Raw genomic sequence first — 13353 nt, 5'->3', positions numbered from 1 at the left:
ACTGTTCTGAACCCAGTAGGCTCCTCAAGGCAAGTTCTTCTTATAGTAATGGAAATGTTTCAAGACAACAGACTCTACCACAAGTACGTATTAAGTCTTTGCTTGTGTCATATCTGATGTGGGAAACAAAGGCAGAAGAAAAAATTAAATTTCCTTGCAACTTAGCCCATTGACAAGTCTGTGAGACAGGCAGAGTGACATTCCTCTGGGAACTCAACTGCCTCAATGTTGACTCTTTGCTGAGGGCAAAAAGTGATCTTAGCTTAACATTATCCTGACCTCCAGGATCCTGTAGGTTTCCTTTAACATAAAAAAAAATTCCTTTGGAAACTCCCTTTATCTCTACCCCCAAATATATGTTTGCAATCATCTTTTAAGCATAAAGCTCACTGATATACATCTGAAGGATCTTATTGATGTGCAAATGTTGGGGCTCTGGAGCCAACCCAAGAAAAAAATTCTTAGGATGTCTTTGGTGCAAAAAAGGTGGTTTTCTTAAAGCACAGGGATAGGACACATGGGCAGAAAGAGCTGCCCTGGGATTGTGAGGAATAGTTGATTGTTTACTTGGGAGCTGGGGGAGGTAAAGACCGGGGGAAGTTTCCAAAAGCATTTAAAAAAATTTTTTTTTTACATTTATTTACTTTTGAGAGACAGAGAGAGACAGAGCACAAGTGAGGTAGGGGCAGAGCCGAAGCAGGCTCCAGGCTCTGAGCTGTCAGCACAGAGCTCAACACGGGGCTCGAACTCACAAACTGTGAGATCATGAGCCAAAGTCGGAAGCTTAACTGACAGAGCCACCCAGGTGCCCCTACAAAAAAAGCATTTTAATATGCTAAAGAAGACTCATGGGATACCGGAGGCCTAACTATTGTCAAGCTAAGGCTATTTTTCCCTCAAGGAAAGTATCAATATTAAAACAGTTGGGAATTCCTGGAGGAATGTTCTACTCTGCCAGCCTCAAGTATTTGTCAACGGGCTGCAGGTTCTAAGGAAATTTGATATTATCTACATTTCCTTTTTGCCTTTATTCCACATAATTATGATTAAGGTTTTATTAGACAGTAACAAATGACCTTATCCTAACAATAGCTAGCCCTTTCGAGGTCCTAGAAACCTTGCTTCCAAAATTCCTTGGAGACTTATGCTGTCCCTAACCCCCTCCCAACTTGAAAGTATATAATCAGTCACCCATTACAACCCCAGTGCAGCTCTTCTGCCCATGGGTCTTGTCCCTGTGCTTTAATAAAACCACCTTTTTGCACCAAAGATGTTTGAAGCATTCTTTCTTGGCTGTTGGCTCTGAACCCCAATACTTCCACATCATTATCCACGAACATCTGCCCCGCTGGCCAAGGTAAACCACATGGCAAAGCACAACACAACTGAGGCAAGGGTATATATTTTGCCTCTTTTAGGAAGAACTTCAGAAGCACTCAAGTATGGCCACTACTTAAAAGACTTAAAACCATTGTTTAATCCCCTTTGCCCTAGTATAAAATGCAAAGTCCTTGATGGCCACTTCAACTCACTTCTGTTCTCTCTACTTCTCTCACATGCCCACCTTTCCCTAAACAATCTCTATTTCCCAGATAGAGTTCTGTTCCATTTTGTCTTCTATGCCTTGTCCATGCTATTCCTTTTATATGAAATTCTCTTCATGTAACCTCTAGTTACACTAGGGTCTCAACTTACTGAGATATCAACTCTACTAAGAAGCATCGCTGTCTGATCACCAAGATTGTGGTAAATGCCTTTTGTAAGGTACTTGTAAATCAGTCTGTGCATACCCCTCTGGCAGATGTTGCTATACTATTAAAATGGGTTGTTTCCTCTAATGTAAACTCGTGTGTCAGTTACACTAAAAAAAAAATAATTAAAAAAATAAAAAAAAAAAAACAATGGTATGAAGTAGGTGCTCACATCTCTATTTTATAGGTGAGAAAACTGAGACACAGTGAGTGACATGAAGTAAATTGCCAAAGCTCATACAACCAGTTGAGTATTGGTGGATCTAGGATGTGAACCCAAGTGGTCTGGATCCACTATACCTGTCTAAATCTCTCTTTCATTATTGGACTCCACTCCTCAGGAGAAAAATTAAAACTCTCCCTAAAGAGAATGGGATTAAATGCCAAGAAATACTATTTTGTTGAGTAGAGTTGAGCTTTTGAGTGCTAGAAACCATTATAATATTTTAGAATTTTTTGCCCCCAGGAATGAATTTTTGCCCCCTCAAGGGCAACATTGAGAAAAATGCATGTACTACACTATAATGCCTCCCATAAACACATCATTTATGGTAAAATTTCTTGCAAATAAACCTTATAAGTAAATGAATACTTTTTTTATATAAATAAAAACATAGGCTTCCTTGTCTCCTTCCATGAGTCTGTAAATTCCCTGAGAATAAAAATTTTCTCATTCACTTTTGTTTCCAAAATGCCTCTCTCTATATATTACCCAAAGCCAACATCCAACATTTGTTTACTAGACAAACACTAGAGGCTTTCACATTAGAGTCTGAAAGAAATCAAGCATATCTATTATTTCCATTGGTTTTTAATGTAAAATTGGAGGTAATGGCCAATGTAATTTTTAAAAAGAAAGCAATTACAGACAGAATAATTGGAAAGAGGAAGAACTATTGTCAAATGATACAATTACACACATAAAATTTGAAAACAGCTAATGAAGAAACTACTAAAACACTAAGAGAATTTGACAAAACAGATTTATATCATCAACATACACAAATCAGTGGCCTTCATATATTATAAACAAAAGCTAGTTAGGACACAAAATGGAAGGCAGCATTTACAATTACAAATAAAAGCATACCTATATTAATTAAATAAGTAAATAAACCAAATGCCTAGTCAAACTTAACAAGAAATGTCCAAACCTTTATGAGAAAAAATAAAAAACTCTCCTAAAAGACACAAGAGTAGATTTGAATAATGAAAAGGTATGCTGTTCTTGTATAGAAAAAAAGTTAACATTGTGAATCGCTATCAAAATCCCACTGACATTTTTTTGAAGAAATAGAAAAATCCAACCTAAAATTCATAGTGAATCTCCAGGGACCCTGACGTCCAAAGCAATCCTGAGAAAGAAGGTATACAAGCGTATGGTAATCAAAACACTATTGTACTGACATAAAGACAGACATTAGAATAATGGATTAGAATAGGGTGTCCAAAATAAACCCCACATATATGGTCAAATGACTTTTTTAACAAGGGTTCCAAGATGATCCAATGGGGAAAAGATGGTCTTTTCAAGAAATGGCACTAGGAAAACTGGAATGTCCACATGCAAAAGTATGTAGCTGGACCTTCACCTAACACCATATATAAAAATTAACTCAAAATGGATCCATGGCTTAAGTATAAGATCCAAAACTATAAAACTCTTGGAAGAAAAAATGGGCAAAATCTTCACACTGGATCTGACAGTGATCCCAGCTTTGAGCCTGGAATGTCTACTTACACCAGAAGCAATGGAGATACCAAACACTTTCCGAGACTTGTTAAAAAAAAGGCTTGGAATCTAACTTAAAATGGTTCTCACTAAAATAATAATAATAATAATAATAATAATAATAATAATAATAAAATATTAAAGGCTCCCAGTAGTCAAAAGTGGGATATTTTGGCTATCAATAAAAGTAATTTTAATGGATTTAAATGCATTGTATATGCTTAAATCTATAACCTTATAGTGATTTAAAAAAAAAAAAAAAACTCATTGGTCACCTGGGAAGAACACTAGGGAACAGACTATTTTTTTTTTAATTTTTTTTAACGTTTATTTTTGAGACAGAGACAGAGCATGAATGGGGGAGGGTCAGAGAGAGGGAGACACAGAATCTGGAACAGGCTCCAGGCTCCAAGCTGTCAGCACAGAGCCCAACGCGGGGCTCGAACTCACGGACCGTGAGATCGTGACCTGAGCCGAAGTCGGCCGCTCAACCGACTGAGCCACCCAGGCGCCCCCAGACTATTTTTTAAATTGGTAAATAATAGAAGCATTTATTGTTTGCCTTTTCTATACAAACTGTATTTTTTAAAGTTTATTTTGAGAGAGAGAGAGAGAGAGAGCAAGCAGGGTAGGGGCAGAGAGAGAGGGAGCGAGCCAGTCCCTAGCAGGCTCCACACTGTCAGTGTGCAGAGGTCTGAGCCACCCAGGTACACAAACTGTATTTTAGATAATAGTTAATGAAGACAGTTTCTCTGTAAAGAAGCATTCCTATTAATAAATGAGAGCTAATAATAGGATAAGAATATCACCATTTATGAAACCCTAATGGAAAAGAAATGGAGTAAAGCAATGAGCTTATCAGTACCTATAAAAAGAAAGACAATCTGACAGCATTTGTTTGCATGGGACAATGTATCACCTGTGAAAGGATCTTGCTGAAACAACTGAACTTGAATAAGATCAAGACCCTGGTTCTAACTATTTTACAAGATAGAGATGGGACGGTTGGTTAAACCTTGCACAGAAATACAAGCAACCAAATCCAGACTGTGGAAAACTTTATAGGGCACACAACACAGCTTCTTCAGCACATCAATTACAAGGGGAAAAAAAAACGGCAGGAAAAAAAAAGGTGGGGGTGGGGCAGTGAAGGGAATAATAGGAAGAACTAGAAATTTAAAAAGATGTAAAAGATTTAAACCAATTACAATATATGGATCTTATCCGGTTCCTGTTTTGAATCAACAAACTGAAAAATAGGATGTATCAGATAATCGGAGGATTTTCAACAACTGACTGGATATTTGAAGATGTTAAGAAATTACTGCTTTTAAAAGTATTATAATGGGATTGTAGTTATATTTTCAAAAATTTTTTACTCTTAAAGCAGAAGTTCCCAAACTTTGGCATGTGTTATAAGTACTGGAGGGCTTACTAAAACACATATTTGTGGACCCCAAGCCCTGAAATTCTCATTCAGTGGGTCTGGGGTGGGTCTCAAGAATTCACATTCCTGGGGCGCCTGGGTGGCGCAGTCGGTTAAGCGTCCGACTTCAGCCAGGTCACGATCTCGCGGTCCGTGAGTTCGAGCCCCGCGTCAGGCTCTGGGCTGATGGCTCAGAGCCTGGAGCCTGTTTCCGATTCTGTGTCTCCCTCTCTCTCTGCCCCTCCCCCGTTCATGCTCTGTCTCTCTCTGTCCCAAAAATAAATAAACGTTGAAAAAAAAAAAAATTAAAAAAAAAAGAATTCACATTCCTAACATGTTTCTAGGTGATGCTGAGGTTTCTGGCCCAGGGACCACACTTTGAAAACCACTGCTTTATAGATACATGCTAAAAAAAAAAAAAATGTGGATGAAATAATAGCCCATCTGTGGTTTATTTACTTCATTTCTGGTGGCAGGTGATGTGGGTATGAATAAAACAAGCATTTCCGTTGATAATTACAGCCTGGTGACGAGTATATGGAGTTCTATTACACTATCCTTACCACATGTGCCTGTGTTTGAAGTGTTCTATAATTACAAGTTAACATGTAAAGAAAATATAAATGTTTATATTTATAAATATATGTTTATATTTGTAAATATAAAGAAAATACTCAAATGATTAATGCTAATACTTATTGTATTGACTTCAGGTATAAAAATCACATGTTAAATTTATTAATTTGGAAATACTTTTTTTTTCAATTCTGCATTTCTTAAGAAATCCTGTCAAGCTTTTTATATCCATCTTTCTCATGATTGTATTTATTATCACTAGCATCTTTTTGAGCCATTTAACAGCTTTCTAGAGCACATCAACACCTTGGTCTCAAATGTTGAAGAAATAGAACTTTTCAAATCTGCATTAGATGCTGTCTCTGCAGATTTCCTCTCAAGCCCCAGCTATGCATTGCACAATATGAAGACAATTCGTTGTGTTCACTTGTCTTGGAGGAGGGTGTTCATGGATTCCACAATATAACCACTTTATTTATTTTTTATTTTTTAATGTTTATTTATTTTAGAGACAGAGAGAGAGACAGAGCACAAGCAGGGGAGAGGTGGAGAGAGAGAGGAAGACACAGAATCTGAAACAGGCTCCAGGCTCTGAGCTGTCAGCACAGGGCCCTATGCTGGTTTCAAACTCTGGAACAGAGAGAGGTCATGACCTGAGCTGAAGTCAAAGACGTTCAACCGATGAGCCACCCAGGCTCCTCATCACAATATAACCACTTTAAAATAATTTTTTTAATAACCAATATTTTTTAAAAGTCTTGTTTACACTCCCCAGACCCCAAGAAGAATTACTAAATCTGTGTTAATGTTTTTAAGTTTATTTATTTTGAGAGAGAGTGAGAGACAGAGAGAGAGAGAGAGAGAGAGAGAGAGAGGGAGAGAATGAGTGGGGTAGGAGCAGAGCGAGAGGGAGAAAGAATCCCAAAATGGGATTCAGTCTCATGGTCATTAGATCATGACCTGAGCCAAACTCAAGAGTCAGACGTTCAACTGACGGAGCCACCCAGGCGCCCCTAAATCTGTGTTAAACTTCTGTGCTTCATTTGTAACAATTCTTCTAGGTAAATGTCACAATACTGGTATTACGCCCCAAATCCACTGTGTGTTAGCCACAAGCACTATTTTGTGATTCAAAGTAAAACAAATGAGAGGAACCTGTAGAACTGGAGATTTTACAGATATTCTGGCAACCCTTGAAGTCAGAAACATGGTAATTCTTGATCAACATCTTCCATGTTATCTTCTTTGACACTTTGTGGATACAATGTTTGGAAAAACAACAGCCCCGGGTGATTGGTGTCAGCAAAGGGAGAAGTCTGAAGCCAGGCACATGCCACAGGGCCTGAACAGACCATCGTCACCTTTCTCACACTGTGTTTCTCTATTTGTTCTTCAAATTTGGCACTGTTCTTAAATGCTGGGAGTCAGTGGGGTACCAGACTGTTCTGGCCCACACAGAGCTCTCACTGTATTGAGACACACAGCAAATAACAAATCAAGGTTTAGAATTTACAAATTGTTTAAAATACATTATAATACTCATTCCTCACAGCAGCCCTGGGAGTAGAATATAATTTCCTCTTTACATAGGAGAGGTTATAAAATTTAGTGTGTGGACATCTAGGCTAAAAGATCTGTGATGGCAAGACGCATACCTGCCTTGTTCACCTGTATCTGTAGTGAAGATAAAGGCACTCAATAAACTGTGGTGTTTAAATCAGGAAAGGGACACCTTGACTCCATTGGAATGGTGAAGTATTGAGAAATGCTCCTTCAGAACCCTACAGTATAGGGGCATCTGGGTGGCACAGTCAGTTAAGTATCTGCCTTTGGTTCAGGTCACGATCTCATGGTTCATGAGTTCAAGCCCAGCCTTGGGCTCTGTGCTGACAGCTCAGAGCTTGGAGCCTGCTTCAGATCCTGTGTCTCCTGTTCTCTCTGCCCCTCCCCTGCTCACTTGCTCATTCTCTCTCTCTCTTTAAAAAATAAATAAACATTAAAAAAATTTTTTTAAAGAATCCTGCAATATAGAAGTGTATCAATTCTCAGAGGCAGAAAAATATTTGTATGTGGCTGAAAATACAAATGTTTTATATTACAAATAATTTCCAAAGAAACATACTGTTCTAAGAAAATGTTCTAGGGACGCCTGGGTGGCTCAGTTGTGTAAGCATCCAACTTCAGCTCAGGTCATGATCTTGTGGTCTGTGAATTTGAGCCCCTCATCGAGCTCTGTGCTGAGCCCCTCATCGAGCCTGCTTTGGATCCTGTCTCCCTCTCTCTGCCTCTCCCTGCCTCTCCCCCACTCACGCTCTGTCTCTCAAAAATGAATAAATGTTTTTAAAAAATTAAAGAAAGAAAAAGAAAAAGTTCTAGGAAACACCTGAAATACCTAACCAAACATTTTATAGGATGAAACTGCTCTGTGGACTGAATGTGGAATCTCTCTCCTCCTGGGGTAGTGGGGGAAATGTAGGGTTCAAATCTTATCTGCACAATTTACTAGGGGGTAAATTTTGAACAATTCCTTTTTTTTTTTTTTTACCTTTATTTATTTATTTTGAGAGAGAGAGAGAGAAAATGCTCATGCATACATGCCAGCAAGGGAGGGGCAGAGAGTGGGGGAGAGAGAGAATCCCAAGCAGGCACGATGCTGTCAGCACAGAGCCCACCCAATACGGGGCTCGATCTCACAAACCATGAGAACATAACCTGAGCTGAAAACAAGAGTCTGATGCTTAACTGTCTGAGCAACCTAGGCTCCACAATGTCATTATTTTTTATGCCTATTCTAGAACTCTCTACCACTCCTGCTCACTCTTCCCACTCTAAAAAGCCTCTTGATTTTTCTTTAAAATGCTTCACGACTATAAAGCACCTACAGGTTGCTATCCATACTGACTGGTTATTCAACATGACTATCAACTGAGTACAGACATTCAGCTTTCAGTGAATCCTTCTGATAATGTCTCCTTTCAATTACCTGACATCAAAAATGATTATTTTTGTGTGTCTCAATTTATTTCCAAGATTTTATTTTTATCTGGTATGACACGGTAACAGATATAATGACAACTGCCTTTCAGAGAATAGTTTCTTATATTTCCCACACAAAGGCGGCATGCCACATATCACAGGAACACATGAGGAAGGACCAAGCTCTGTCAGGAGGCAGAAGTGAGGGGACAGCACAGGCTACAGTCTTTATACAGGTTTCCACAGGAAAGGCAACGCAGCGTAGGGGAAACAGCTTAAGACTGGCTAGCTTGAATAATTCCAGCAGGGTTTGAGCATAGGGGTGGTCCCTAGTTATCCAGTATCTGGACTGGGTTGATTTGGGGCAGGGGAAATATTTGCTTCATGAGAAATTCGTGAACCCTGGGAAGGGCAGTCTCTTCCAGCCAGCAAGGCTACCTGAGATGTCAAAACGTCATAAAATACAGACAATAAAAAACATGAGTAATACACATACACCATGGCAAGAGGGAATGGTACTTCATCACTAACCTTTGTCCCATCATTTATTCTATTGTAAATTTTATGAACGTTGCTCTTGGGATATAATATTCTGGGCTTTTGAATCTCTTCTGTTCCATTCCTGACAAAACTCACAATTGCCTTTGCTGTTCTTCTTCAATCTGTTAATTAAAACAGTCTAAAGGAGTGGCTGGCTGGCTCCATCTTAGAGCATGGGACTCTTAATCTCAGGGTTGTAAGTTCAAGCCCCACGTTGGGTGTGGAGCTTAATACACACACACACACACACACACACACACACACACACACACAGCCTAAGGATACCTTTATCTCTAATAAGAACCCTATATTTGCCTATAAATGCCTTATGATATACCTATTTTTCCTTTGTCGCAGATACCTTCTTTCTTGCACAAATGAAACGGCACTGTTTTACTGTTAATATATTTGTCAAATGTATGAATTGCATAATGCTGAGATTGATGTTGAGACAAGCATTCTTTGGGGACTCATTGATACAGTCACTCTATGGACTGAAGTCACTTAGAACTGGGAATGTGTTTTAAGAGATTGTTTCCTCGTTCATATTCTCCTTTCTTCTTTCTCTTTTCCTCTCTCCTTCTGATCCTTACTACCATTTGTCTTTGTTTCTTTAAGATTCCCATCCAGGCAAATGCCCATTGTAGCTCAGTACCAACTGGAGACCAGTCCCTATCCTATATCCATGGCCTCCCCGGGAGAAACCTCAGAGACTGGTCTTTGGAACAGATGGCAAGGGACAGCCCTGACCAACCTAAAGTACGTATACTAAGACTTGCCTTGTTTTCTATTGTGGATGAAGGGTATTATTTGTTGCCTGTGGACTTTGATGTGCAGCAGATAATGAGACAGTCTGAGAGGGACGCTAGAGGCCATATGATGAAGCTTCCAAGAAGCTCCTTGGTGAGCTTACAGGCAAACCTTGATTGTCTCAACTGAACTTCTCATCTTTCTTCCACCTTCTTCCTCTGGAGACAATGGGTCTCTAAAACTTGGCATTCTAAATTCTCTTATAATTTAAAAAGTTATTTTGTAGAAGACGGATGATATACCTTCAGTAGCCTTCTAACAGAGTATGCACTCTAAAATGATTTTCTTCTTTTCTTCTTCGGAAGGCAACAGTCCCGAGGTATTGCAAACTAGTAAATATGCCCAGAATGAATACCTACCTCCAGGTGTTACCAGCTTGCACTGTTCTAGGCGAGGCCTGAAAGTGGGTGCTCTGATATCAACCCCACTAGGCTTCTGCTTCTTTGCATTGGCCGTCACTTCTCATTTTAGAGCTGTGTTAATTGATTGTTGCTGTTGCTCTTGTGTCAGGATTTTGGCCAGAGGCCAAGTGGAACAACAAGAGAAGACGCTTTTCTTCTTGCCCTGGTCAGAAGAGAACTCAGCTCACACCCTTTGAGTTCTGGCTTACTAGAAAAGCTTCAGAAAGAGCTGAAGATCCTGGATCCTATCTCTTCAGGATTTCTTCTCCAGTCTCAGCTAAGCCACCTTTTCTTAAGACAGGAAGTCCCTCTACAGTTACCAATAGTCAAGATCCTTTGCCAGAGATTTTCTAAGAGGGGCTCTCCAGAAATGGTACAGCCATGTTGCTATTCTAAGCATGGGTTCCTTTTATTTTACTTGTACGCACCAGAGTAGTAGAATTAAAATTTTAGTTTCTCTTTTTTTTTTCTTAAAAATAACCTTTACTATTGACTCCTAAGATACAAAGCTTATTTGTATTCATATGTGGAAATTTCTAGTCAGAAGAAACCAGAATAGAAAATGGATTAAGTCTCTTAGCTCTATTTAATTTCTTTTTAAAAGACTGCTGTTCCCGACTTTCATTATCTGCCCTTAGCACTATTGGGTTACAGATTCAGGAAAATGGGCTCACTTGAGTCAACTTACATGTTGGTCAGTCTGTAGGCTCTGAGATGAGAATGGAGAATTTGACTAGGATGTATCATTGTAGAGAGTCCCTAAAGAGTTAGAGGTGGGAGGTATATTTGAAATACAATTCACCACCATTTGACTAATTGGAAAGCTGAGATCCAGAGTGGGGAAAGGAAATTGCTTAGTGTACTCAGAGAATTAATGGTGGGCCCAAAGCAGAGATTAAGGCTCCCCAGTGACAAGTCCAGGGTTCTTGCCCTGAACACTGCACTTCCCAAGCTCACATTTATGGGTAGATACAAAGCATAGTCCAAGTGTAACCAGGGTGCTAGAGGAATATAACCTACAATAGAAAAAAGCAATAGCAATGAGTAAATCATGAGTGAGCATGTGTAGAAAACCAGGCTAAAACAAACCTCATAGGGGTAATCTGGGAATTTAGTAATATAATAAGTGCAAATTACCTGGTCGCATGCTTAGCGTTTAGTAAGTATTCAAACAAATGTTAGTTCTCTCTCCTGCCCATTTCTAACCAACTAACCAACTATAATTAGTTGTATATTGATGAGAAGTATTTAGCAATACAGTGTCAACTTAGTACAGCCACTGTGAATCTTCAATTCAATCAAATTCTCTGGCCTGAGATTGATTTTATGTCAGAACCTTATATAGCTTCCCCCCCCCCCCATGGTTATCCCCCAACTGCCCTGGAGTTGTATGCCCACCAGAGTCCGTAGGATGTCATCCAGACCAGCAATGGAAATGGACAACATTCTTTCAGTCCGTTCCCATGTTTAAAAAGAAAAAAGGACTGGGGGGGGGGGGGGGTGTCTTGAGATTTTTCACTTAGCTTAATAAGACCTTGTCCTCAAATAATCTGAACATATCTGCTAGATATATCTAAATACAAGCAAGTGCTATATATAATAAATACATGAAATGTGAGAGAGCAGCTAGAGGCTAGATTATGCTGTAGTAACAAACAGCTCCAAAATTTCAGTGGCTCAAAACAACAAAAGTTTACTTCTCACTTACACTTCCCTAATAGGTAAGGCACAGTTTTGCCATTATCTTAGCTCTCAAACCCACACGGATGAGGTAGCAACTCTGGAGTATTTTTGGACATGCTGGCAGAGGGGGATAAAAAGAGAGCTATGGAGGGGCTTGTGTGAGCTGTTTAATCCTCAACCAGAAGGAAGACATGTCACTTCTGCTCACAACTCATCGGCCAGAATTGTTCCCATAGCCCTACCCAACCACAAGGCAATCAGGAAGGGGGGATAGTGGGAATATTTGCTTTTCAAAAGCACTAATAATTATTATACTATATTTTTAAGGCTGTTTTAGAAACCTTTAATGGTAAAAAAAAATTCCAAATACCCTCTACCTCAACAGGCATTTCCCTTATGGGCATTTATTTCCCTTATATGTACGTTAAATGACAGCGTTCTTTTTCATATTGGATTTTCAGGTGAGCTACGGAAAACTCCTCTGGTTTTTAAAAGCTGCAGCTTCAGGTGACCCCCAGCAAAGCCAAAGAGTTGTGGGCAGCAACTGGAACAAGAGTCAGAGTTATCACGATCATGGCCAAGGGTACTTTCCTTCTTTTCTTGGGCACAGTGTTCCTAGATTTCTAGAGCTGGCAGTGACATCAGAGGCCATTCACCTGAAAAGCTCACCCAAGGTAGAATCACCATGCCCTTCACCAACACTGGGCTTATGCTGATCATTTCCTCTCTCTGGTACAAAGGCCAGCACAGAAAGTTATTTGCAACAATTGCATAGTTTCTCGAGATCAAGCATGTGTCTTTTTTTATGAGGTTGCCATGTGAAAAGGAAAACCCTCATTGTGAAGTAAGGAATGACTGTATACTGGCACAGAGCTCCAGTCTCTAAGGTATGATTCCAGAAACACGCTTCATGAGTGAACTCCTGGTTTACGGGCACTAGCAAAGAAAGGTTTCAGGTACAAGAATCAATAATCCCCTCATATAATCTCAAAGGAAAGAGATGACACAAAGTAAAAACAGGATGTGAGGAATATCATTAGAGATGAGGCACAATAAAGCATGAGAGTCTCTGTGTTCTCCAAGAAAGTTGACAAAGTGCAGTAGTTAGGAACATAGCCTCCATTACCTAAAGCCTGGGCTCAATTCCTGTTTCTGCCATTTAATGGCTATGTAACCTGAGGACAGTCAGCTACCCTCTCTGTGCTTCCATTCTCCAAGTGTGAAATAGGAACCATAAGAGATTTCCCTTCACTTCATAGATTTATAAGGGTAAATCAATCAATCAAGGCAAAGTTCTCAAAAACAGTATCCAGTACATAGTAAATGCTATAGAAGAGTGTTTTTACTTTTTTTTTTTTTTTTAACTATCCTACCAGAAGATACTCTTTCCATTACAAATAATGAGACACAGTGATTAAGAGCCATGATATTGGAATTTATCACTTCACTCTAGGGAAC

The 13353-nt window shown here is 39.4% G+C and overlaps 1 protein-coding gene across 2 annotated transcripts in view; it reads left to right on the top strand.

The window, feature by feature from the left end:
• The window catches only part of CC1H1orf87 (chromosome C1 C1orf87 homolog), an 80634-nt gene that overhangs the window by 23495 nt on the left and 43786 nt on the right, over window positions 1–13353 (top strand). For both annotated transcript variants that reach the window (XM_045477605.1, XM_045477604.1), the window contains exons 4-6: window positions 9620–9760; window positions 10322–10585; window positions 12357–12478. In XM_045477605.1, the coding sequence (XP_045333561.1) occupies window positions 9620–9760; window positions 10322–10585; window positions 12357–12478 (527 nt within the window). The remainder of the gene's footprint in view (window positions 1–9619; window positions 9761–10321; window positions 10586–12356; window positions 12479–13353) is intronic.

The sequence above is a fragment of the Leopardus geoffroyi genome, chromosome C1 (genome assembly GCF_018350155.1).
Source record: "Leopardus geoffroyi isolate Oge1 chromosome C1, O.geoffroyi_Oge1_pat1.0, whole genome shotgun sequence".
NCBI classification, from domain to species: Eukaryota; Metazoa; Chordata; class Mammalia; order Carnivora; family Felidae; genus Leopardus; species Leopardus geoffroyi.
This window is presented reverse-complemented; position numbering and strand designations above follow the sequence as displayed.